The sequence below is a fragment of the Bufo bufo genome, chromosome 3 (assembly GCF_905171765.1).
Source record: "Bufo bufo chromosome 3, aBufBuf1.1, whole genome shotgun sequence".
Taxonomy (NCBI): Eukaryota; Metazoa; Chordata; class Amphibia; order Anura; family Bufonidae; genus Bufo; species Bufo bufo.
The window spans coordinates 45,232,564-45,260,322 of record NC_053391.1 but is presented as its reverse complement, the minus strand read 5'-3'; the positions used below and the strand labels follow the sequence as shown (position 1 = coordinate 45,260,322).

At 45.2% G+C, this 27,759-nt stretch overlaps 1 protein-coding gene across 1 annotated transcript in view; it reads left to right on the top strand.

The window, feature by feature from the left end:
- GRIK1 (glutamate ionotropic receptor kainate type subunit 1) overlaps positions 1-27,759 on the top strand; it is a 209,684-nt gene that overhangs the window by 28,904 nt on the left and 153,021 nt on the right. The window contains exon 4 of the mRNA XM_040422093.1: positions 9,543-9,724. Within this exon, the coding sequence (XP_040278027.1) occupies positions 9,543-9,724 (182 nt within the window). The remainder of the gene's footprint in view (positions 1-9,542; positions 9,725-27,759) is intronic.

Below are 27,759 nucleotides of genomic sequence, written 5' to 3'. Positions count from 1 at the left end.
AGTTACGCCAAGAGTGGAGGGGAGAGAGTGGCTGGCTCTGCTATTCCCCTCGGCCCCATAGAATTGAATCGGAGCAGTGGCTGCGCATGCTTGTATGGGGAGAGCGATTGGCGGTGGCCGGACCAGCCACCACTCTCCCCGCTCCGTTCCCTGCATAGAGGTGGGACCCGCACCTATCAGACAATGGGGGAATTTCCTAGCGATGTGCCCCCATTGTCTGTGAAGGGAAAACCTTTTTAATAAAAATTGCATTGTCATATTTTGACCCAGCCATAACTTCAGTTTTTATTAATACCATTTTGGTTTGTGTATGACCTTTTGGTGAAGGGATGTTAAAATGGCAAATCGGCTATTTAGTTTTTTTTACCATTACGGAATTTACTATACGGGATAAATACATTTATATTTTAATAGTATGGGCATTTTGGGACGTGGCGATGCCTATGATCTTTGTTTAGTTATTTTTATTGTTAATATGGGGAACAGAGGGTGATTTGAATTTCTATAATTTTTTTATTTTTTATATGTTTAAAAACTTTTTGTTTTACATTTTTTAAGTCCCCCTAGTGGACTTAAACATGCAGTCGTCAAATCACTTCTCCCATGTGTGAGATGGATCCTTTAAAAGGCTCAAGGCTGCCACAACGAACAATCGGCTCCCCCGATCATGGCACAAGGGAGCTGTTCAGGCCCTAGAAGTGCAGCACTCCCGTAGAAAGCCCTCTCAGATGCCATGGTCACAATTTACCATGGCATCTGAGGGGTTAAATGTTTGTGAACTGCGTTGTTGCTGATCATCAACATTGCCTCTAGGTGTCTGCTGTGTAAAACAGCAGGCATTTTGTGGCTATGGCATCCGCTAAGCTTTTGAGCAGTCGGTATTTTTAAAGACCCGACATCCTCAGTAAATTTATGGTGGGTGGTTGGGAAGGGGTTAATTCCTCAACATTTGTAATATTTGTGTTTTCTGTCAGTGAATGAGAACACTCTTGTTTACGTTTACAGGCAAAAAACCGGTACATACCGTACCTAGTCCTGCTCTCAGCTGAGAAGTTTCCAGGCTAGGCAATGCAAATTCATCATTTCGGAAACCAGTGCTGATTCTTCTGGCTTTCTCCATAATAATATATATACATAAATTTGCCTAGTGTTGCATGACAATAGTCTACATGATGTATGCAATTACAATGGCTCCATCATCCTGTGTAATCGGTTACTTCCTCCAACTGTAGGTGATTCAGAGCTGTGGCACTAGATTAGTCTTGGAGGTGAAGGAGAAGAGCAGTACTATGATTGGGGTGAGGATGGAGCAGCGGTAGTCAACACAAGACAATGAGTAGCCCTCTACTACATGAAAGGGGAGCACCATCAACCAAGGTTGGGACAAGGGCTAGTCCTCATGGTCTGTGTTTTCTCCTCATATTTTATATTGCTAAAAGCAGGTAGATACACCCCCAACTCTCAACTTTTTTTGGAGGTGGAAATAGGGGAAACTATAGCACACTTATCAAGCCTCTCAGAATGTCTGATAGGTTCCCCGAAGACCTGACAAATCTCTTCTGGTCATCACTTAGAGGGCTGCTTTCACCAAGAATTGAGCGATCCATGAACTGCATACTGTATGTATGTGGCGCTGCACATCATCATACTCAGCGTTAATTCCCAAATGTGGGGGTGCAAAGCGTCCCAAAAAGGAGCAAAAGTATGTGTGGTAGGTGAAAAGGGGAGCATCAACGCTCTTCTTAAGGCCCACATCTTATCTCCTGGATGCCAAAAGTTGGCAAGTTATGAGCTATAGGGGATACAAACATAGGCCCAGGTGCCTTAGGAGATCCAAAGGCCCTTCTGAATTTTCTCTATTATAAATGGTTCTGACAGGAGCACTACTACCTGGAGAAGCTAATACTGTACACCCTATACTGCACTTGGAGACTGCAATAGAGATGGCAATATGAAGACTGCGCTGCAAACACCTGAGGGCCACATGTGCCCTCCAAGTCACCAGTTGAGTATAACTTGATTAAAGGAGGTCAAATTTCATCTTCTGCTAGAGGTAGATTTAGTTTTTGTCCATACATCGATGTTTTTGCAGCATGCTGCGGATGGTGTAAGCTCTTCTTTGCCCTCCTTTTCGGGTCCAGGTGTTCACAGGGGCTATTTTGAGCTCCTCCAGTTCTGTGTTGATTCTGTATTGAGATGTTAATTTAGTTTGTAAATGACTGTGCTACATTTTATTCTCGTAGCAAAGCAGTTTTCAGCTGAGTCTTGCAGCTTGGTTAACCAAAAATAACACAAAGAAAAATCCATGTGCTGACGAGAAGAAGCCAAAATATTCTGAAGAACGTGTTATGTTTTATCCAGATTTACTTGGTTTGGTTGGCAGTTCATAATCAAATGTTCTGGATTATTGGACGTTGAATGCTATCTAAAATCTACTCCTTAGGGTAAAACTAGAATAACATATCAAACACTATGTCCATCTGGTCAACCATTTTTTCATTGCTCCAATACATGTACACATTAGATGCAACCTTTATAACTGACATAAGGAATTCCAAAGTCTGTATATGTGGGATAAGGGCTAAGGCTCCTCCCAATAGTCTGCACAGTCTTTCCAACTCGACCAAGGGGAGTGAGTTATCTCGCTCACTCTAGCTATATGGTAGCTCTGTGGTATCGTCAGTGGAATACGGTCTCTGAACAGAGGGCCCTTTCTGTCCTTTGGGTATGATGGGCAGCCGGAGCCTTATTTGATCCCACCACATGCAGGTAAGGCTGTAGCCATAATGTAAATGCATTTACTTTTCTCTGAAAAGTGCTCTGCAATCCTCCTTGGAAGGTTGCTCAACTTTGTGCTGCTTCCAGTACCTCTTTCCTTCATGGGTTAGCACATAAATTGTCACTTTTACTTTTTTAATCTACATGGGAAGTATTCCCTGGCTCAGCTCTGCCCCCTTGCTGTACTGATCCACAGCACCCACTAGATCCCACTCTGATCCACAGCTCCCACTAGACTGACTAGTGCAGAAAGGGTGGAGCCAGCCCTGCCTAGCCACTAGGAACCTCCCGCTCCATATACAACCTTATGGGAAAAACACAGTGCATAAAGTACAATACATTAACAACTAATTTACACTGCACACCAATCAGCTGATTGGCTGTGGCAGCTGCAAACTGAAAGGGTTTGTTTTTGATCTGTTTACTCAATGGAGCGTGACCATGGCCCCTTTTAATAGTCTTATATTAAACCCTATTAAACCAGGCAAGCTGCCTGTTAAGGCGGATCCTGCTGAATAAAACAATACCTGGATGGTAAAAATCTATGGTGCCATTCCAGAGAAAACAGAGCTTCATCTCAAGTTCAGTGCAGTTAGGGGGAGTGGCAAACACAGGAAGGCGTAGGGGCTAGGGTCCGCCCCTCTGTGCACTGTAGCAATAACTTGCATATGAAGTTAAATGCTGTTTTCTCTGAAACGGTGCAATGGATTTTTGCCATCCAGGTATCCTTTTAATCAGCAGGATCAGCCCTATCACAATGTACACCTAGCTCAATAGGTTGTTTCTGCTTACAGGCCCCCTTTAAATTTGTTGACTTGCTCCATCCTTAATATACTTGGATGTGCGCAGCAATTTGACTATGTCCCAATTTCACCATGGGGGAGCAATCTATTTTGTTTAGTTTACTGTTACTTTCAGGCGCCGCAGGAGCTCTCGCTTTCCAGATAAGGTTAAATCAGTCCCAGCATGATTGAGACGGGTGGGAGGGGGAGACATGCCAAATCTTGCATTACACAAATTTATTTGTCACACATTTTTATCCCAAAATCAATATCTGCCCATCGTTTCCAGCTGGAGGCCAATATAGTAGATTGCTTTTGAAATTCTGTGTTTGGACACTGTGCTGGCCTATACCGTTCAGTAACAGAGAGAATCCTACATCACAACAGGGTCCATTATGCGGGCAATTAGGCAAAGTTTAATGGCTTGTGCAGTCAGTTGTTTTGATCTCCCAAATGCACTCAGAAAGGCATTTCAAGTGTTTTCCGTAGACGAGGGAACCTTTTCAGGCTGAATTATTTCACCTGAGTTCTGCTCGATACCATATGACGGGAGCTCTCATGGTCTACCTGCTGTTAGTATTATAGCACAGAAATGAATTATAACTAATAATGGTAAAAATGTTTACTGTGGTCGCATACAAGGCTACATTATACTCCTTTCATTAGATTTCACGCCTTCACATAATACATGTTTCACATAGAATGGGTTAGGAGTTAAAGGGGGTTTCCAGAATATATGTTAAATACTGAAGACCTATCCCCACTGATCAGCTGTTTGAAGGAGTTGCAGTGCATAAGAAACTGCACGCCTTCTGCTTTGGGCTTGTGGCATTACCTCTATCGGTCACCTGGCCTTTTTGCCGGTCAGTGCCATTTAAAAGAAGAGAATTCAGCTGCAATACCAAACACAGCCACTATACAATGTACTGCGCTGTGCCTGATAAACATCTAAGAAGCTGAAGCGCTCACCCAAGCACCGCAGCCCCTTCGAACGTTAACCTAAGGATAAGTCATCAATATGTGTAGTCCCATCTAGGACATTTATGGCATATCCACATTCTCCTGGCTCCCATAGGAGTTAATGGAGAGAGGCATGCATGGGTGACCACCTCTCCATTCATGACTGGGTCCCAATTTAGAGATAGGAGATAGGACCTGCACCTATCGGACATTTATGGCATATCATGTGGATATGACATGTGTCCCAGATGGGAACAAAACTTTAATCTGCAGAAAAACACTTAGAAGGTAATGTTTCTAGCAATATCCCTAGTGATCTGGAGAGGTTTAGAGGTTAATAACTAATATCTGTGGTGGTATCGGGTGGTGAAGAAGTCAATGGTAATATTTGGGGTAAAATAGAGTTGTTAAGAGTTTATACATATCATTGATGGTCTAGGGGGCTGAGGGGGTTAACAGTAATATCCCTGGTGCCCGTGGGACCATAAGTCCATCAATCTTCCTAGCTAATTAAGGTTTATTACATGGCACTATACAACAATATAAATTTGTATCTTGACCAATTTGCTTTGTGCTCAAGACCACCATAGTGATTACCTCAGTGGAAACCCAGATGTAGAAGGCGCCAGCTGTGGACTCACCGCCCCTGGGAATGCTCCAAACTGTGAGGAACCACCCATTTAGGGGCAAGGTCTACATGACTCCCACCCATTTTCAGCATGGGACAGCACAAATTTGCAAGGACTATCTGAAAATAAGGGACATTCTCTGCAAATTCTGGACTGTTGGCAACCATGCCAGGGGCGCAAGTCCTTGGTTCCCGGTTCCAGTTGGTTGATCTGCTAGAGTTGCCATAAAGAACAGCTCCAACTCTATACATGGACCTAATTTGTCAAGACTGTATCTGTTGTCCAGAGTAACCAGAGCACAGCTTTCATTTTTCAAACTAGTCTGGAAAAATTAAAGCTGAGCACTGATTGACTGCTATGGGCAATAAAGGCAGTCTTGATAAATAAGGCCTTGTGGACCCCGGTGTATATTACTGTTCGGTCCTATGGATTTGTTGTTTCAGGTTTGCCCTTATTTCTTAAAAGGAACAAACAAACACTGAAGGTCTGAATTTTTTATTAGACACTGAGTTTCAAACATGATCCATTCTTACAATTATGGAGATAAAGACTTGTAATTTGCATATATATAAGACATATTTTGAGTGATTTGCATAAGACGGCATTATGTGAAGACACCTACTGTATGACTTGCTTTTCCTTTTTTTCTCTATGGCAGATTAGCTCAATGTTTGATGCCATCAATGCATGAAAAAGTACTTTTCCACAAAGTGCATCATTTCATGCCTACTGCTGCAACCGAGTTAATAGGTTTCATGTGGATTCTGATGTCAGTACTTTAAGGCAGCTGGAGCGTAAGCTGGTTCCTGGAGATGGGAAAATAATCCCAGATGTGCACAAGGGAATACCTTCAGTTAGCATCTGCGTCTTATAAATCCATCCAAATTGCCATATTTCATATCCGGTAAAATCTTCTGGGCATACACATGAGATAACTGCTGGCTGAATGCTCGTTCACCAGCTTCCTTTACTGATCCTCCCATACCTGTGCATGTGCAGCGAGCTCATGAGAAGCCAGAGAGGAGGATGGGAGTGGTAGGGCTTTGACTGTCCCAGTCAATTAGAGCTCCTGTCCTCATACCGTAGCTCTTTAGGGCTGTGCAGCGAAAGGTGGGGGGTCACCTTTTCTTTCCTCGGGCACATCCTGTTTCTGGGGCTCCTGCCTGATGGCAGCTGGCGTGCCCTTGATGTTAGGTGTTTGGATGGGTTCAAGGCAGGGAGTGTAGAGTGCAATGGCTGGCCTGGCATATGATGTAGGTGCACGGAAACCAAGCCAGAGTTAGAAGAATAACATCTCTTTTTACTGTAGTGTAAAATAGGACTAGAAGTACAGTACATCCAACTATAGCAAAACACAGGTCCAATTTTACACAGTGTGGGATACAGGATTTTAAAGGCACGTCTGGCCAGAATGTGTCCAGTTGTGAGGGATGTCGTAAAGGGGTATTCCCTTTTCAGACAATGGGGGTACATTGTTAAGATATGCCTCCCATTGTCTGATAGCTGCGGGTCCCACTTCTGGGTCCCGCACCTACACCGAAAATGGTGCGGGTAAGGTGGTAGCCGGAAGACCCCGGGTTATTGATGTAGGTGTGGGTCCCAGAGGTGGGACGCACCTATCAGACTACGATAAGAGTAACCCTTTAACAGTATCCCTCATTTGCGGCAAAGTCTGAATGGCTGTAATAGCAGATTACCTTGCTGATTCCTATGCTTGACCATGCAGATTTCTGGCCAGGATGTGTCCAGGTGTGAAGGGTGTATTAACAGTGTCCCTAACCTGCAGCAAAGTCTAAATGGCTGTAGTAGCAGAATACCTTGCTGACTCCTATGCTTGGCCAGGTTCTCCCCTTTCTCTAATTTGTCTTTCTCCTTTTCTTTCTATCCTACTGTCAATCTTCCACAGTGATTTGTTAGTCCCGGAAGCTTGAGGCCTAAGGGGAAGATATACATGTCACAGCTTCCTTTCTTTTCCAACTCCAGTCTAGACTCATTGACTGAGCTGGGCAGATCCTAGATCTCCACCCAGCCTCCTGCAAAGGACTGAGCCAGGGTTATTAACAACAGCAATAGATAGCATAACAATATATAACATAACATTACAGAACAAACCATTTGCAGATACTACCTGCCCCGAAGGACTGCACATACTCTGCTCAGCCGAGCATGCGTATGTAGTGAAAGGTGAGAGGGCCATCCTGAGAATAAAAGAATCTGCTCTGTCGACTGCACAGTGGACAGAGCTGTGTAGGTGTGGTGCCAACACAAGCAGGAGAACCCATGTTATGAAGTCCATATGCCCTAAAAGGGCATTGGGATAGAGTTTGACCTGATGAGTCAACGCTAGGAGTTTAGCTATAGTGCAGCAACCCAGAGAGGAGATGAGGATGGCAGGACTTTTAGTGGTTATGATGGTGATAGTAGTACTCACAGTTCAGTCTTCATTCTGGCTCTCCCTGGGCCGTGCAGTCAATGAAAGATGCATCCTTTTTTTCCTCAGGGGACACATCCTGGGCCCTTTGGGTGTTCCTGCCTGGTGTTAAGTGGGATGCCGTTGACAAGGTATGTTTGGCAGAGAGCAAGGCAGGAGGTCAGATGCAGGGGCCGGCGGACGGATGGTGGAGTCAATAACCATGTCCGTTTGGTTGCAGTAAATAAAGTCTTTCTTTCCTGAATAGATAATTGGAGTAGTAGTTCATACAGCATCAAAGGCACAGTTATGAGGTATATCACAGAGTGGTATGTTCCTTATAGCTGTGTACATGCAGCAATGATGGTAGTAGTGGTACTCCCTGTCTCTCTCTAAGAACACTGCAGTTTCTCCAAATAACCAAACACATGATATACTGTACTTGTTAACCCAGGCTGAGGGGTACAGGTTTAGATTGGATGGTCAGTCTCAAAGTGTGGCATGTGCTGAAGCAATATTCCCTTTCCACAGCAGTAAAGTCTTTTGCCATTAATAAGCAGTACCTTACTGACGTTATCTTCCATGGCCTTGATGGTTCTTGACCTTCTAAGATGTCTGGTCTCTTCCCTATAGAGCAGGGATCAGTAACCTTTGGCACTCCAGCTGCTGTAAAACTACAACTCCCAGCATGCAAACTTACTCGGTTGTTCTTGTAACTCCCACAGCGGTGAAAGAAGGATTCTGGGAGTTGTAGTTTTAGAACAGCTGGAGCGCCGGAGGTTGCTGATCCCTGCTATAGAGCTACTCTGATGGTAAAGTTTCTTCCCTGGCAGCTAAAGTCTCAGAGACTTGAGTCTGATCTGCAGGAACTCTCTCACGCACGTCCTTACTTTAGCTCTGCTCAAAATAGACTCCTAACCTGGGGATAGGCTAAGTCCATCACCCTGGTAACCTAATCAGAACTAAACTGCTACTGATGATTGTTCTATTGCATGTGCACTGGAAAAATATGCAGAGCAATACCATAGCAGGCAACTGGAAGAGATTTTAAAGGGGTTGTCCCATGAAAGCAACTTATTGGGGAATAATTGTCCAATTAGTCGGTCAGAGGAGGGTCTGACCACTGGGGGCCCCCATTGATCAAGAGAATGGGGTTCATTCTCCCTCATTTGAATGGAGTGGCAGTCACATATGCACAGTGTTGCTCGATTCAGCTCTTTGGGGCTGCCAGAGATAGCCGAGCGATTATGCTCGACTATCTCTTGCAGTCCCTTAGAATTGAATGGAGCAGCACAGTGAATGTGTATCTGCCGCTCCATTCAAAGTGGTAGGAAGAGCCTCTATTGTTATAATTGGCGGAAGCCCCATCGGACCCCCGCTGATCAGACACATCCCCTATCCTGTGTATAGGAGATAAGTTGTCTTCATGGGATAACCCATTTAACAAATATCCTCTTGGTGCTGAAATTTTCCGCATGGAAATTGACCTCCGATGCAGATTTTTAGTTTTCGGCAGAATGTCAGTGTCTGCCATGAAATGTGTTTCCTGTGGACCTGCAGCAAAATCCGCAATTGTGCGTTTCACACCTTTTTTTCCTTCTTTTCAGAATCCAACAGAAAATCTGCAGCAGAAAATCCACCCAAATCTGCACTAAAAATCAGCACAATTTGCTGTGGTTTTGCCGTTGCAGATTTTCCTGCGGAGTTTATGAACTTCTTCCTAAAAGATTCTTTTGCAAATCTGACCTGTGTGGACCTACCCTTACCCCTTTAAGAAGATAGCATTGTTTATGTACCAGAGGTGAACCTACCCTTTAAATGGTAATATGGTGCCTTCCTAAAAACAGCGTACATAAAAACTTTCAAAGTTACTTCTTAACAAAGACAGCTAATTAGTTTTTACGGAGCAATCGAAGGATCTTTACTATCCAGTTAGAGGAATTTTACTGTGCAACTAATTTCACGTATTATTTTCTCCCTTAGGTTTAATTCGCCTGCAAGAACTCATCAAGGCTCCATCAAGATATAACATCAAAATAAAAATCCGCCAATTACCCTCAGGAAACAAGGACGCCCGGCCTCTGCTCAAAGAGATGAAGAAAGCCAAGGAGTTTTACGTGATATTTGATTGCTCACATGAAACCGCTTCCGAGATTCTCAAACAGGTAGACAACATACTTTTATTCGTCAGATCTTTAAAGCGACAGTTCTGCTTCCATATAGTGCATCAAGTGCGAGGCGCCGCAACGTGTTTCTCCATCACTGGATCATTTATGTACCGAGAAAATCATTTACAATTTCATCACTTCCATACACAACCTTTATTTTGTATCCCTCCCTCTGAATCCTATCTAAGATGACGGGATCTAATAAGGGATTTATTTTTCCTTAAAGGCTTCCGTTTTGCCATAGAATTCCGTTATATTCCGTGCTAATGGAATCCTCCACCGCCCAAAAGCCGAACCTGAAAATGTCGGGTTCGCTCATCCCTACTCCCAGACTAAAATTCCTTTAAATTACAAATCAAGAAGTGAACTGTGGTTGTAACAGGTTGTTTTATTGCAAGTTTAATTTGTAATGAGGGTCATTAACCCTATTAAACCTGGTGGAGTTGATCCTGCTGATTAAAATGATACCTGTTTTGTGAAAATTGGTCGAGGCGTTCCCAAGAAAATTTTTTATTTTATTCTTTACGTAAAAAAACTGTGCTTTGGTGCATTAAGGGGTGTGGCCAGTACTGGAAAGCAGAGGTGCAAATCCCGCCCCTCGGTGCACTGAAGAATTCATTTACATAAAGAATAAAATTCTTTTTTTCTCAAGAGAAGTATTATTTTATCATTTTATCCAGGTGGCATACCTGCTTGAATAGGGTTGATTCTGCTAACAATTGCTCTTTAAAGACCCTCATTACTAATTGTACTTGACACAAAACAATCTGTTAGTTTCACAAGTCAGGACTGCTTATAATCGGCAAGATCAACCCTACCATGCAGTATACCTGATAGAATTGGTTGATCCTGCTGGTAGGTGCTCTTTAAAGGGATTGGGCCAAGTTTTAAACAGGATAGGGGATACGTGTTGTCCAACAACTGGGACCTCCATGAGCATGAAAACATGCTCAATCGTCACTCCACAGGGTTATCGTCCTCATAGTCGATGTGGGTCCCACTGGTCGGACCCGCACCAGTCAGACTCTTATTAGCTATCCTGCAGTTAAAAATTTGGCACAAACCATTTTAAGATGACCTGTTGTGTTATAGCAAATACTTCTACTTCCCCTGAAATAGCAGTTCTGGAACACATGTTCTGAGACCTCTGTGTTCTGTCCTTCCTCTGTTATTACTCTTGGAAACGTACAAATTAAGGATGAGCGAACCAGTTCGGACAAAACCGGGTTCAGTCCATACTTTGCTATTTTTCAGACGGCAGACGAAACGGAATCTTTTTAGGTTCGTTTCAGACGAATCCACTAAAACGAAGCGTATGGAGGAAGTAGGAGGGTTCTCACATGACCCTGAGAAAGTGGGGGGGATGGTTTGCACTGATTGGCTCCCCGGCTGACAGACAGCCTGAATGAGCCAATCAGTGCTGCAGCAGGCAGGGAGGTGCCCTAGCAGAACAAGCAGAGCACCATTCTGTGCTGGGTTATGAGAGAGGGTAGTTGGGTCTTACAGTGTCTGCCAGGAAAACGATCTTAGGGAGTCATGGAGAGTGAAATAATCAATCAGGGACAGTCATAAATCAACCAAACTCGTATTCTACTGTCAGGGAGAGTGAAGGAAAAGCATAAGATTACAAAGAATTGTGTGTGTAGAATAGGGAGGCAAGGAAGCTGCCAGTCATAGAGAGAGAAGACAGAAGCTGTGGCCACTGTGCTTGCTATCTAGGGTTGCCACCTTTCCCTACAAAAAATACCGGGCAAGTTAAGCCACACCCCAAAGGGTGTGTGGTTGTGGGGGCCTGGCTTAACACAGGGTGTGAAGTCGCTGTCATACTGTGGCTCCCCAGGAATATTAAAGCCCCCATAAGTGTCCCCAGTTATAGTAATGCCCCATTAGTGCCACCTCAGTAATAGTAATGCCCCCATTAGTGTGCCCCAGTAAGAGCAATGGCCCTATTAGTGCGCCCCAGAATGAATAATGCCCCCTATTAGTGCCCCCAGTAAGAATAATGCCCCCAGTAAGAATAATGCCCCCAGTAAGAGTAATGCCCCCATTAGTGCCACCCATTAAGTTAATGCCCCCATTAGTGACCCCCAGTTAGAGTAATGTGGCCCTCATCCCCCGGGAACCGACACTCGGGGCCGGCACACTGACTGTGGAGTGTTGTGTGAGAGTCCGACAGATTTCCTGGGCCCGGTAACGGAGACTGGGGGAGCGGGAAGGTGATAGGAAAGGAGCGCAGCAGAAGAGTCGGGGACGGGAGGAGCGCAGGCCCACGGCTCGTCTCATTGTTATCGGGCCTGATCTGGGAGTGAGAGCGGCTCAGTCCCGGCGCGGCCACCATGCTGTGGGGTGAGGGTTTGCTGCTCTCCTTCAGCAGTGTCTTCGTGCTCCTGCTCCTGACCACCGCAGCCCCCAGCTCTCCGGCTTCCAATCCATCCTGACCGGCGGCCTCGTCCTCTTCAGGTTCGAGACGGTCCCGGAGTGTCGGCCGCTCACAGCTCGCCGCCGCTCACTCACCACTAGCTGTCAGGACCGTGAGCTAGCAAGTCAGACAGACTGCACTGCAGTTTGAAATGAATCCTGTGCCCAGGTCTTAGAAAGGCTTGTAACCGGGCACAGGATTACAAACCCGGACTGTCCGGGTCAATCCCGTATGGGTCGCAACCCTATTGCTATCAGAAGTGCAGGTGCTGCAGTGCAGACCTCAGAAGCAGCTACCTGCAAGGAAATCCTTTCACTTTGTCCACCTTTTCACAGAAATCCTTTTTTGAGGCGGTTCAATTTAATTAATCAAAATACAGCATATACGGAATTACTGCAGCAAAACACAAGGTATAGTAGCAATCTACCTATGAGTGACAACATGAAATTGAGCATCAAGCCTCAATCGTCCGTTTCCATAAATTCCACTTGCACACAGTTTCAATAAAAAATTTTTTTTAGGAAGGGTGTTCAATTTAATTAACCTGCACATATATATATATATATATATATATATATATATATAAATATATATATATATATATATATATATATTATTACTGCAGCAAAACACATGGTATAGCAGCAATCTACCTGTGAGTGTTATCGTGAAATTGGGCGTCAAGCCTCAATCGTCCTTTTCTATGAATTCCACTTGCACACAGTTGCAATTACATTTTTTGTTGTCTGCCACCAATGTCCAAAACACTTTTGTCAAAATGAACCAAGCCTGGGTTGGGGAGGATTTTCACACTCCTCTGGCTGAGGCCGATGAATAGATCTGGCCTTGCTGGCGGTGCCCCATCTTGCCACTGTTGCTGTCTGCCTGCGTTTATCATGTCACTGCTAACCCCTGCCAACCATCTTCTGTAAGGCTGCTGCTGCCTCCATCATGCCACCAACAGCATCATGCCATGCTTCTCGCTGTTAATCCCCCACTGCCACCACCATTAACACGAAGCATCTGCCACCGCTACCACTATCACTATGTATGTATAGTGCAGGGGTGGCCTCTGACCTTCACTTGCGGCTCTCAGAGGAGCGCGGTCTCCTCTACATATGCGGCTCGCAGAGGGGAGCGGGCCAGGTATATCGCAGATTTCAAAATATTAGCAGCACAGGGGAGAAGGAAGAAGAAAGCAGTCCCCTCCTCCCCCCTGTGCTGCTGCCGCTGCCGCCAATGAGGATGCAGAGGGGAAGAGGAGGGGAGGGGCTGTTTCCACTGCCACCAATGATGTTAACTCACTCATTTATTCAAATACAGGAGGCGGGTTCTGGCTGCAGAATCATATAGCCCGCACCTGAGGGGTTAAGTGCCGGGGAACGCAGCATAGAGGCCAGGTGTCGGCTATGTGATTCTGCCGGCACCCGCCTCCTGTATCTGTATTAAAGGTTGTCATTGGTGGCGCAGTGCACCCCCCCCCCCCTTAATACATGCAGGCCCGCGCTCTGACCTGACGCTGTGCACGTCAGGTCACTATGGAGAGGTCGTCACAGTCTTCAGAGCAGCGGCAGCAGAGGTAGGATAAGCCCGCTCCTACACAGTTTTATTTTATTAAAGTACTGATCTGGGGGTCTTATCTGACATGGGGGTAGTATGAGCTCAGATAAGACCCCCAAATCCTCATCAGACCCCCAAAATAAGTCTCCCCAGTGCTCACATAAGACACTAAAAATCAGACACCCCATGCTCACATCTCCCCTATGTCAAATCACCCCTGAGCGGTCATCTGATAATAAGGCGGTCATCTGAGCATGGGGCGTCATCTGAGCATGGGGTGTCATCAGAGCATGGGGGGTCATCTGATAATAAGGCGGTAATCTGAGCATGGGGTGTCATCAGAGCATGGGGCGTCATCTGAGCATGGGGCGTCATCTGAGCATGGGGCGTCATCTGAGCATGGGGTGTCATCTGAGCATGGGGCGTCATCTGATAATAAGGCGGTCATCTGAGCATGGGGCGTCATCTGTGCATAAGGGTGTCATCTGTTCATGGGCGGTCATCTGAGCATGGGCGGTCATCTGAGCATTAGGCGGTCATCTGAGCATAAGGCGGTCATCTGAGCATAGGGCGGTCATCTGAGCATGGGGTGTCATCTGAGCATAAGGCGGTCATCTGAGCATGGGGTGTCATCTGAGCATGGGGTGTCATCTGAGCATGGGGTGTCATCTGAGCATAAGGCGGTCATCTGAGCATAGGGCGGTCATCTGAGCATAGGGCGGTCATCTGAGCATGGGCGGTCATCTGAGCATAGGGCGGTCATGTGAGCATGGGGTGTCATCTGAGCATGGGGTGTCATCTGAGCATAAGACGGTCATCTGAGCATAGGGCGGTCATCTGAGCATGGGGTGTCATCTGAACATGGGGCGTCATCTGAGCATGGGGCGTCATCTGAGCATGGGCAGTCATCTGAGCATGGGGCGGTCATCTGTGCATAAGGGTGTCATCTGTGCATAAGGGTGTCATCTGAGCATGGGGCGGTCATCTGAGCATGGGGCGGTCATCTGAGCATGGGCGGTCATCTGAGCATGGGGTGTCATCTGAGCATAAGGATGTCATCTGTGCATGGAGTGTCATCTGAGCATAAGGCGGTCATCTGAGCATGGGGCGGTCATCTGAGCATGGGGCGTCATCTGAGCATGGGGCGGTCATCTGAGCATGGGCGGTCATCTGAGCATGGGCGGTCATCTGAGCATGGGGCGTCATCTGAGCATGGGGCAGTCATCTGAGCATGGGGCGGTCATCTGAGCATGAGGGTGTCATCTGAGAAATCTTGAAACACATTGTGAAAAACAAAGATTGCCAGAATTCTCACTAAAGCTGTCTACACTACAGGTAGGAAAGGTGGTTTAAATGCACTTTTAAATGTTTGATAACTCAATTGCAGTAATACTGTCGTGTGCACGCATATTTGTGTAAACGGATAGCTTGTGGCTCCTGGCAGTCATACGATTTTTTTTTCTGGCTCTTTGTGTCTGTATGGTTGGCCACCCCTGGTATAGTGTATGGTTGAAGTTCCAACTATCCCCCAACCGGAAGATGTCGGAAGAAAGAGAGGTCAGACGTGTTGGATTTCACCACGCCCACTCCTTTATTCTCATGGGAGACAGGCCACCCCGGCAGTGGCCATATTAAGAACAGATGCACACTCGGCCACGTGCATCTGAATGAGGAGGCACAGAAGAATAGCTGTCAGCTGTTGTCTAATGTGTGGGCCACCTTTGGTCTGAAGTACTTCTTAATCAATCCTTTCAATAGCAAACAGTGGTTCCTAGTGGAGGGTCCCTTTAATAACTTACCTTGTCTTACCATGAGCCTAGCAAAACATCATCCCCCCCAACATGGTTGAGGTACCCATCTGCTCAACTCCCTGCCCCCCCATCTTTGGTTTCCTCCTCCGCAGCGATGAAATCACTGACTACGCCACGTGATTCCTGCAGCCAATCACTGTTCCCAGTGGTCACATGAGGTAGTCAGGTATGTCATCGCTGTAGAGAGACCAGTACTGCAGCAGTGACAATCCCCCCACTATATCACATCACCACTGAGGCCTGTTATCGGCTGCGACAATCACACTACTGGAGCTGGAAACCAAGACAGAGCTGGAATGGCAGGGGATTGAGCACATAGGTAAGCCTTCTTTTATTTCATACCATTCCAGGCATTTGGCAAATTTTTACGGGGTCCTTGAAACCCCCTTTTTTCAAGTACGGTATATTAGTTTGAAACACATTTAAAGAAATGTTTTCCATGCTGGACAACCCCTTTAAGTGTTATTGGCCATGTAATCTTGTCAAGCCCCTCTCCAGAGAGTAGAGCAAAGAGGCAAAGTAAATTTATCACAGGTTTTTTTTTTGTGGGCATGCTTTCTGAAAGGGTTACACCCCCTTATTGCTTATGGAAGCAGCTGTCAAGTTTGATTCTTGTAAGTTCTTATATATCTTAGATCTTTTTCCATGCTGGACAACCCCTTTAAGTGTAATTGGCCATGCAGCCTTGTCTAGCCCACACGTTAGATTTCTCAGTTTTTCCATGAACCTCCCCATCCTGGTGTCCCCATAGTGTCATCCTGCTGCCACCACCAATACCGTGCCCATTGTGCCCCCCAATGCCCCAGGTACTTTACTGCTGAAAAAATAGTGACCCCAGTAGACATAATTGGGGTAATTTATCAAACTGGTTTAAAGTAGAACTGGATTTTTAAAAGAGCTGTCAAAAATGAAAGGTGGAGTCTGATTGGTTGCTATGGGCAACTAAGCCAGTTCTACTTTACACCAGTTTGATAAATTGCCCCAAATGTCCCTATAGTGTCTACAGCAGCTATAATGTCCCCTAGAGTGCCCCGAGTAATAATAACACCCTATATTGTGCTCCAGGTAATAATCCCTGTACAGTGTCCCCAGAAATAATAGAATTGCCCCTACAGTGCCTACCCAATAGCAACGCCCCCACACAGTAATTTCTCCCACACTGCCCCATATAGTATTTCCCCCACACTGCCCCATATAGTAATTTCCCCCACACTGCCCCATATAGTAATTTCCACCACACTGCCCCATATAGTAATTTCCCCCACACTGTCCCCATATAGTAATTAACTCCACACTGCCCCATATAGTAATTTCCCCCACACTGCCCCATATAGTAATTTCCCCCACACTGCCCCATATAGTAATTTCTCCCACACTGCCCCATATAGTAATTTCTCCCACACTGCCCCATATAGTAATTTCCCCCACACTGCCCCATATAGTAATTTCCCCCACACTGCCCCATATAGTAATTTCCCACACACTGCCCCATATAGTAATTTCCCCCACACTGCCCCATATAGTAATTTCTCCCACACTGCCCCATATAGTAATTTCTCCCACACTGCCCCATATAGTAATTTCCCCCACACTGCCCCATATAGTAATTTCCCACACACTGCCCCATATAGTAATTTCCCACACACTGCCCCCATATAGTAATTTACCCCACCCTGTCCCCATATAGGAATTTCCCCCACACTGTCCCCATATAGTAATTTCCCCCACACTGTCCCCATATAGTAATTTACCCCACCCTGTCCCCATATAGGAATTTCCCCCACACTGTCCCCATATAGTAATTTACCCCACCCTGTCCCCATATGGTAATTTCCCCCACACTTCCCCATATAGTAATTTCCCCCACACTGTCCCCATATAGTAATTTCCCCCAAGCTGCCCCATATGGTAATTTCCCCCACACTGTCCCCATATGGTAATTTCCCCCACACTGTCCCCATATACTAATTTCCCCCACACTGTCCCCATATAGTAATTTCCCCCACACTGTCCCCATATAGTAATTTCCCCCACACTGCCCCATATAGTAATTTCCCCCACACTGCCCCCATATAGTAATTTCCCCCAGGCTGCCTCCATATAGTAATTTCCCCCACACTGCCCCATATAGTAATTTCCCCCACACTGTCCCCATATAGTAATTTCCCCCACACTGCCCCATATAGTAATTTCCCCCACACTGCCCCATATAGTAATTTCCCCCACACTGCCCCATATAGTAATTTCCCCCACACTGTCCCCATATAGTAATTTCCCCCACACTGCCCCATATAGTAATTTCCCCCACACTGCCCCATATAGTAATTTCCCCCACACTGCCCCATATAGTAATTTCCCCCACACTGCCCCATATAGTAATTTCCCCCACACTGCCCCATATAGTAATTTCCCCCACACTGCCCCATATAGTAATTTGCCACCCACATCCCTCCCATAATAATTTTCCCCCACACAGTGTCCCACCATAATATTTTTCCCCCACATGTCCTCCTGTGTCCCCCAAAGTTGGCACATAAAATAAAAACTAAATAAATAAATAAATAAAAACTAAAAGCTAAATACTCACCTATGTCCAGGCGCTTGCTCGCAGAGGAAGGCGCGCACACTTCACTGATGTCATCGCGCACGCCTGCGCCAGGATTTCACTACCACATAGGCCTCAGGCCTACTAGGCCTAAAGCCTATGGCGGTGATCGGCGTTCATTGCTTCTGGGCTGCCTAGCACCCCCGTGAGAGTCGGCACCCGGGGCGGACCGCACCCCCCCCCCATGCCCCACCCTGGGCACGTCACTGGGGCATTTTTCATCACTCATTTTAAGGGTTAACGCCCATTATTACTTATGGAAGCAGCTGTCAGGTTTGATTCTTGTTAGTTCCTATAAACCAGGGATCAGCAACCTTCGGCACTCCAGCTACTGTGAAACTACAACTCCCAGCATGCAAACATGGTCGGCTGCTCTGACAACTCACATAGAAGTTAATAGAGCATTCTGGGAGTTGTAGTTTCAGAACATCTGGAGTGCCGGAGGTTGCTGATCCCTGTTATAAACCTCAGTTCCTTTTCCATGCTGGACAACCCCTTTAAGTGTAATTGGCCATGCATCCTTGTCGAGCCCCTCTCCAGAGAGTGGAGCGAAGAGTCATAGTAGAATTAGCACAGAGATTTTTTTTTTTAGTGGGCATGCTTCATGCGTCATCACTCAATGTAAGGGTTAACCCCCATTATTACTTATGGAAGCAGCTGTCAGGTTTGATTCTTTTTGCCGCTCACCTTTCCTCCATCTATTCTGTGACTTTTCCGCGCAGGAGGCTGAGCACCGCTGATAAGGGGCCGGTTCCTGCCGCTTACACAATAGAGCGCTGATGGAAGATTTTACTTTTGTATCCGTGACATTAAAAAGAAAAAAGAGAAAGCTAAATGTCCCGTTCTTCCGCTGATGGCTGCTGAGTAGTTTTACATTTACAGAAATACTTAGGATAATTGCAAAAATGCTGAGATCTGAAACCGCCTGATTGAGCTTAAGTGTCGGTAGTGCAGTCTGTGTGCGGCAAGTGCGGCCTCCGAACACTTTCCCAACTCAGACGCTCCTTGTGCCATGGCGTGTACATTGTATAGACCGCAGCACGTTTGTTTTTTTTTTCATCTCTTCTGATTGCAGAATGTTTGCAGTCATGATTTGATCTACATAGCAAGATTCATTAAAGGGGTTATCCCATGGGCTTCTATCTCAGTAAGCAGGACAGAGACATTAGAAAAAGAGCAAACAGCAGGTGGCGCTATACAGATTTCAGTGAATAACTCAGTAGCTATAATAAATTTTTAATTATAAGCAATTGCAAAAGTATTCAGATCCGGGTGCTGGTTTGAAAACTGAAGATAATTTTTCATGGGACAACCCCATTAAGGGACTTTTCACAACAGCATATCTTGGATGTATTATCCGTCCATATTAATCACGTGTCATGGCCCGACCATGGGTATAACTGACTTGAACTCATAGCATTATATTCCGGGATACAATCATGTAAACAGCCCCTCGGAGAACATTGATGGCATCCCCCCCGGCATCCAGGGCACAGGCCCCTTCAGTCCCCTAGCTACTGCCTGTACCTGGGTCTAAATTCACTTTCAGGGTATGTTCACACACAGCAGATTCGGCAGATTTTCCACTGTGGAATTGCATGCAGGAGATTCATAGCATATTACATTGCCAGCAACATGATGCAGAAAACAAATCCACAGAATAAATAGACCCAGATTGAGGTAAGTATATTATGTGTGAGGGGCCCAGGCATATGGGGGCATTTCAGGGGTCGAATAACCCCTTTAAGGTCTGAACACATGGAACTCCACACGCCGCCTGCACCGCCCACACCAGCGCGCCGCCCAATCACTGCTGCCCCACACGCAACCGTGCCGCCCACACCAGTGCGCACAGCGCGCCGACCAATCATCACACACGCTGCACACGCCGCCCGCACCGCCCACATCTGCACGCCGGCCAATTGCCAGCCGCTCGCAGGTTATGGTGTGCTCCCCACGTCGGACCGCTGCCATTACTGTCCCTGCATCACACAGCCGCACAGTCCCAGCACTCTCAGCCTCAGACAGCAGCCGCTGCCACCAGTCTCAGCCACCAGTCGCTGCCGGCAGTCTCAGCACCACCAGTCATTGCCAGCAGTCAGTGACATCCGTCCCTGCCATCAGTCAGTGCCACCAGCCACAGCCACCAGTCACAGTGCCAGCAGTCTCAGCCATCAGTCAGTGCCACAAGCCAGAGCCACCAGTTACAGTGCCAGCAGTCTTAACCAGCAGTCAGTGCCAGCCATCTCAGCCACCAGTCAGTGTCAGCAGTCTCAGCCGCAGTCAGCAGTCTCAGCCACAGTCAGCACTCAGTGCCAGCAGTCTCAGCCACAGCCAGCATTCAGTGCCAGCAGTCTCAGCCACCAGATGCAGCCAGCAGTCTCAGCCCCAGCCAGCAGTTAGTGCCACCAGCCACATGCACCAGTCAGAGCCACAGCCATCAGTCAGTGCCAGCAGTCTCAGCCACCAGCTACAGCCAGCAGTCTCAGCTACAGCCACCAGTCAGTGCCAGCAGTCTCAGCCACCAGCCGCAGGCATCACTCTCAGCCACAGCCAGCAGTCAGTGCCAGCAGTCTTAGCTACAGCCAACAGTCTCGGCCACCAGTCAGTACCAGCAGTCTCAGCCACAGCCACCAGTCACAGTGCCAGCAGTCTCAGCACCACCAATCAGTGCCAGCCGTCTCAGCCATCAGTCATTGCCACCAACCACAGCCACTAGTCACAGTACCAGCAGTCTCAGACATACAATGTGGTCAAGTTCCCTTGCCATCTAATATAGACTGTTCCTACTAATGTTTATGCACTACTGTTCTAGCGCCCGTTATTGTAACGGGCTTAATATCTAGTACATTAATAAAGCATGTCACTGTTATTATTACCTGTTACTTTCTGGCTTGAGTAACTTTATTCCTTAAATGGTATGTGCACATAGTATTTTACTATTTACATTGCCTATAATCTACATTACTCTATAAGTTCATTGCCTTACTTATTCTGTACTGATCCTGAGTTATATCCTGTATTATACTCCAGAGCTGCACTCACTATTCTGCTGGTGGAGTCACTGTGTACATACATTACATTACTTATCCTGTACTGATCCTGAGTTACATCCTGTATTATATTCCAGAGCTGTACTCACTATTCTGCTGGTGCAGTCACTGTGTACATACATTACTTATCCTGTACTGATCCTGAGTTACATCCTGTATTATACTCCAGAGCTGTACTCACGATTCTGCTGGTGCAGTCACTGTGTACATACATTACTTATCCTGTAATGATCCTGAGTTACATCCTGTATTATACTCCAGAGCTGTACTCACTATTCTGCTAGTGCAGTCACTGTGTACATACATTACATAACTTATCCTGTACTGATCCGGAGTTACTTTCTGTATTACACTCCAGAGCTGCACTCACTATTCTGCTGGTGCAGTCACTGTATGCATACATTACATTACTTATCCTGTACTGATCCTGAGTTACATCCTGTATTATACTCCAGAGCTGCACTCACTTTTCTGCTGGTGGAGTCACTGTGTACATACATTACTTATCCTGTCCTGATCCTGAGTTACATCCTGTATTATGCTCCAGGGCTGCACTCACTATTCTGCTGGTGGAGTCACTGTGTACATACATTACATTACTTATCCTGTACTGATCCTGAGTTACACCTTGTATTATTCTCCAGAGCTGCACTCACTATTCTGCTGGTGCAGTCACTGTGTACATACATTACATTACTTATCCTGTACTGATCCTGAGTTACATCCTGTATTATACTCCAGAGCTGTGTGTGTTTTATTCCCCCCCCCCCTCCCTCCAGTGGAGGCAGTATGTGAACATCTCCCTGCAGAACTGGCATCAGTAAGATGCCAGGGCCCACTGTATTAAGAGGGATGGGATCCAAAGAAACCTTGAGCCATTGCTGCTAAGGATTGCAGTTACTGTGACCCCAACGATCAGCTGTGATCAGTGATGCAGCAAGGGTTCAGTCTTCCTACAGTGCCACCTCAGGAGAAATGAAGTGTTACACAGCTCCCATGGAAATGATTGTGAGTTGGGTGTAATTATGGATGGGACGGGTCCTCCAGAGTAAGAGATGCTCTCTATTGCTGCTATACCCTGTATGCCGTTGCTCAATGTTTTTTTATTTTAGGTGGAAATTTTCTTTGACGTTCTCTAACTTGTGTTTGTTCTTCTGTATTAGTTATTTCTATTACGTTCCTTTCCATGCCTGTAACACATCATAAAATAAAACAGATAAGACTAGAGAGAAACAAAAAAAGGTACAAAAATAACCAATTATTTCTCACTGTCGCCCAATATCCTAGACTGTATTATTTACACCTACTCTTCCAGGCGTAGGATAGCGTGAGCATAAGGAATTCACTTCCAGTGGGACAGGATCGGGCAGTAAATACTGAGTTTACTGCAATAACATGGCTGGTATTAAGAGCAGATGTCCCCATAATTTACTGGCACGGATAAACATCATTTTTAACTTGCAAAGAAAGTCACAATGATAAAGATTTGGGTCCACGGACTGCCTTCTCCCTCGAAAGTCTTGCTCTGAGGACTTTCTACTCTGCAAGGTGGTCCAAACATATTCCTTAATTAGATTTTGAGATATTACTGTACTGCTAATGGTAGCTGTGATGTAGTAGGGATAATGGTTGTTGATCCCTGGTTGATCCCAAGTTGTTGATCCCTGCTTCTATAAAACAACTAGGTTTTTACAGGGAGGACATGTATTTAATCGACCATCCTGCAAATGTTCTTCTGTTGTCAGGTAGAAAGATTTAAAGGTAGTGGTAAATATGTTGAGGAACAAGTTTGCTTGTTCTTTGCTTGTCTTCCTGCAGATGAACCTAAACCATGTGCAGTGGATGTTTTCCCTAGTGAGTTACAGTGAGGTAAGGGTTAATACCTAGTATCTCTGGTGGTCTAGGAAGGAGGAGGGCATAAAGGGGTTGTCTTGGATTTTAAGGGAATTGTCCTTCAAAAAATATTCTACATTTTTCAAACCAGTACCTCAATTTTGTAATTGCAGGTAATTAACAATTTAGTATAGCCACTGAGTTATTTAATAAACTATCTGTGTAATGCCACCCACTGTTTGTTATTTTCTTCATCTCTCATGCTCAGTATAAATCTTCAGCTGCCACCAGCCATATGTTCTGTTGCAAGATGCGATAGTTACAGGACACACCCCATGTTGACCCTGCTACCTCGCTCTGGAATCACAGTCTACAAGACATCATCAGTAGCCTACTCCATGGATGTGACCTATTGATTCCAGGTGCAAAACCCATACCTCCCGAGGGTCATTTTATGGAGAATAGTGCAAATTCCCGTTGGCTCTGACCTCTGATTTAGCCTAGCCAAATCCAAGAATATAAAGCATAGTAAACCAATTCTCCTGCTCTATGAGTCCTACAGCTTCACTCCTTCAGTATCATTCAGTCCTCGATCTCCAGCCTCCTTACTACAAGCCTCAAGTCTGCTCATTCTCTTTAGACAACCGTTGGCCAAATGTTTTTTTGGCCTGCAACGATCTTTTTTTGACACCATCCCATGCACATTTATCCTCAGCTCGGCGGAGCGTGCATGTGTTATGAATGGGGAGGGGAGGGAAGGGAAAGCCGATGGGGAGGGAAGGGAGAGCCGATGCCGACAACTCTGGAGGCTTATCTCCCAAAGAAGAAAAGTATTGGGCATATTAAAATCCAACAGCTCAATCCCAATCTTATCTCTGCCTACATCTGCAATCGGAAGAGACAGGAGAGCCCCATACACACTAGATGGTTGGCCAATCCTGCTAAAGTCAGTCGTTTCGGCCAATATGCACAACAGAAAATAAAAATAATTATAATAAACAAAAATGCTTCATAGGTATTGTAATAAGGCTCGATTTCTACAGTAACTGGTGGAAAGTAGTCATCCCACAGACTTTGTCCTCTGTATGGAGATATGGCATTTTCTAACCAAAAGTAGCCTCTACAAATAACACTATTGTAATAAAGTACAGTATAAGTGGTGTCTGTCCACCAGAAAACTACAAGTTTTATTGTAGTTATAAGGCTGTAAATGACTTTTTACGTCTACATGAGGGATTTCATGGCCTTTGTGTCCTTCTACAATGAAAGTTTTTAATCCTATGTCTGCAGGTGGTGTCTGACAGATATAGTCATCCTTGTAAAAAGTTTAGCAGAACACGAATCACTGGTAATAAAGTGAGCAAGCTAAAATTCACACTATTACTGTGAGAAGTTTCTGTCTGGAAAATGTGTGTGAGGGTATAAATATCAGCACTCCAGCGCACATCACCTGGGATTTTAAGAAAATAATGACCAGAACAAGTAAATGACCCAGATTTCTCAAAACTAGTTATATTCCTAAAACCCCTGGTGATGAGCGCTGGAGTCCTGATATTTATGATCTATGGCTGCCTCCGCCCTCCTACAGATGACTGACAGCTCTCTTCCTATACATAGATTATAAAGAAAGCTGCCAATAAGGGGCAGGAGGTTGGACGATCTGGGAGCTCAGGAATATCAGGACTTCAGCTGTTGACTGACACTGGAACTCACCACAGATTTTAAGAAAATAAATGTTCCAAATTTCCTGAAAGTCATGTCGTGTCTGATTCAGTGAATATTTAAAAAATTTAATTTGGGCCCGAATCAATTCTACCCAAATTAAACATGCTCCAATTGCCTTGAAAATTGCTACATAAAACTCTAAGATCTCCTAGGACATATTTGTTTTCTGGTTTATGAGAGAAAAAATATAAGTCCCAGAAGACCAGCAAAAGAGACCAGACACAATACTCTTTTGGGAAAAAAAAAAACATACAAGACAGCTTTCCTTGACTGTCTCTGCATTATGCTTCTCTGGATGAGACATACAAAACAGTTCTCCATCTGACAGGAAAAAAAAGCTGAGTGTCTCAAGAGAAAATTTCCCTGGTTAACTGAATGGCCTTTGTCCGGTTCTTGGCAATACCCTTTCTCATTATGGAGACCACCAAGTATGCATGAGGAATATTGTCATCCAGCCAATGCTGCTCTGTGTTTCTAGGGAAAATATATGCTAATTAGCATATCTTACTTACTTATCTTCTTCTGTTGGCATCAGAGAGGCTTAGTGTTCTTTTCTGTTTTTGGAAGAAAAGCTAATTTGAATATATTTCCCAGAAACTCAAAGAAGTAAGATATTTTTCCCAGAAACAAAGAGCAGCATTGGCTGGATGACAATTGGTCTCCATAATGAAAAAGTACAAATGACAACCCAAAGGCCACTCAGCTAACCAGGGCAACACCCAGTTTTCTTCTCCGTTGAGAAGGAGAACCGTCCTTCATGTCTCTTTTCTAATGGAATGTTATGTGTGTTTTTCTCTCTCTGATTCACCTGAAGCTTATCACAAGAACTTCAGGTTTGTTAGAATCTGTATTTTTTGGACAATTCCTGCTGAATTCCGAATCGATTTGCTTAACTTTACCTTTAAAACTGACTGCCTGCAACCACCACTAGAGGGTGCTTATAAGCTTACGGCATACTGTTTATACTTTGAACTCTATAATAGTCTGCAGTGAGCTCCTCTCAGCATTCTCCATTTCCTGCTACAGCGATGACGCCCATCCTCATAGACATGTGACCACTGCAGCCAATCACCGGCTGGTGCAGTGTCTTGCTACATCCAGTAGTTGGCTGCAGCTGTCTCATGCCGTTGCTGCAGGAAGCGAAGAATGGCAGGGGACCGGACAGCCCTGGAACGGGAGCAGCAGGTGATTGGTGAGGTGAGTAGGCCTATTTTTTTGCCCCATTTATATCCAATAATTAATTGGGACCCCAATGTGTCAGCTACGAAACAAAAGCCACATTTCATCCACAGCATCTGCTCCTTTGAGGGAGAGAGCACTTACGGTAATTTTATTTTAAAGCAAAAATTATTGCAAGTGAATGAGCAGTAGAAACATATTTTATTTTTATTTTTCTTCAGCAGGAGTCGTCTCTCAGACCTTCTTTTATCACGCGTATTCTTTCCTCTCAGTGATTTCAAAGGCTATCCCTACCCTTTGTAGAATTATTTAGACAGACAGGAACGTCGCGTCACCGCAGCCTTAATTAAGTGAACAAAACCGTTGCTTTCATTTACAAAGCCAAATAGGTTTTCATGTTAATTCTCTTGTTTAACTCCGTCATGCCCGATATTTTTAGATATAAACTGGAATGTTACAGAATATAAAATGCTAACCACATTAGTTCCCATGCTGTACATGTACTGTATGTCGCTGTCAGTGCTTGGGCACAATAGTCATACCCATGGGATTGCCTACAGGGAAGTGTGGCCCTTGATAGACAGGCTTCAACCTGCAGCATCAGCAGAGATTGGAAAGAAAGCCAATCCTGAAATTTTTACCCCTGTGATGTAGTGATTGTGACATATTATACTGTATATAGCTGTTTGTTTGTTAGTTTGTTAGTTTTTTTGGGCTCTTGTTGGCTCTTCTTATTTATACATTTTAAGAAACCTCTTCATCTCTCCCAAAAAGTCACCAGCAATAATACTAAATTCGAGACAGGGAAGAGAGAAGCTGGAGGGGGTATGTGGCTGCAGTTTATGTCCCTCTTAGGGTGTGAGAGGGGAGGAGGGACCAAAAGTTGAGTAGATATTTGGTTGGCTCTCATCAGTAGCATCACGGCTTACTCAGGCACGAAAAGAGAAAATGTGTATTTCAGAAGACAAACGGAATGGATGGAAAAGGACATCCCTGGTTGCACTATATTTAATATACCTCTGCAGCTGCATAAGGAGCAATTTATATATATTTTTTATAATAAAAGGCATCCTTTTAAAGGGGTTCTCTGAGACTATTGACCTATCTTCAGGATAGGTTATCGATATCAGACTGGCAGGGTCCATCTCCTGACACCATTTCAGATCAGGTGTTTGCAGGAGCTCCAGCACTAGATTCATACAGCTGTATGGTTACTGCAGCGCTACTCCCACTACAGAGTGTGTACAGAGCTGTGTAGTTCCAGTACCTCATTTCGATGTCAGAGCTCCTGCAAACAGAATAGGTCATCAATAATTCTGATTCTGGATAACCCTTTTTGTCAGCCTGTGGCACTCCAGTCGTTGTGAAACTACCATGTTCTGACAGCCACAATTATGTTAGCCTTAGAGCAGAAATCTTCCAGCGTCCAAGCATAGACTTAGCATACTAGGAAATGTATTCTGTACACCAGGCACTGCCCAGTAATCTGGTGTACAGAAAACTAATTGTCCCCCTGCATGATAAGTGATCAGTATTGATGAGCGGAAGGGGTCATATTCGAATTCGCTATATTTAGCAAATATGTTGTAGAATATTCGTCGAATATTCGCAAATTCGAATATTCGTTATACTCTACAATTTTTTTACTTGAAAAATCGGCAAGGTAATGATCGCGTAATATGCAAAAAAAAGCGAATTTTCGTAATGCGGATCTTTGTAATGGGAATTTTTGTAATGCGAATTTTTATCGCAAATTTTTCAATTGCCGAGTAAAAACATGATTCCTCCCTGCTTCTTGCTTGTGGGCCAATGAGTCATTGGCCCACAAGCAACTTAAGCAGGGAGGA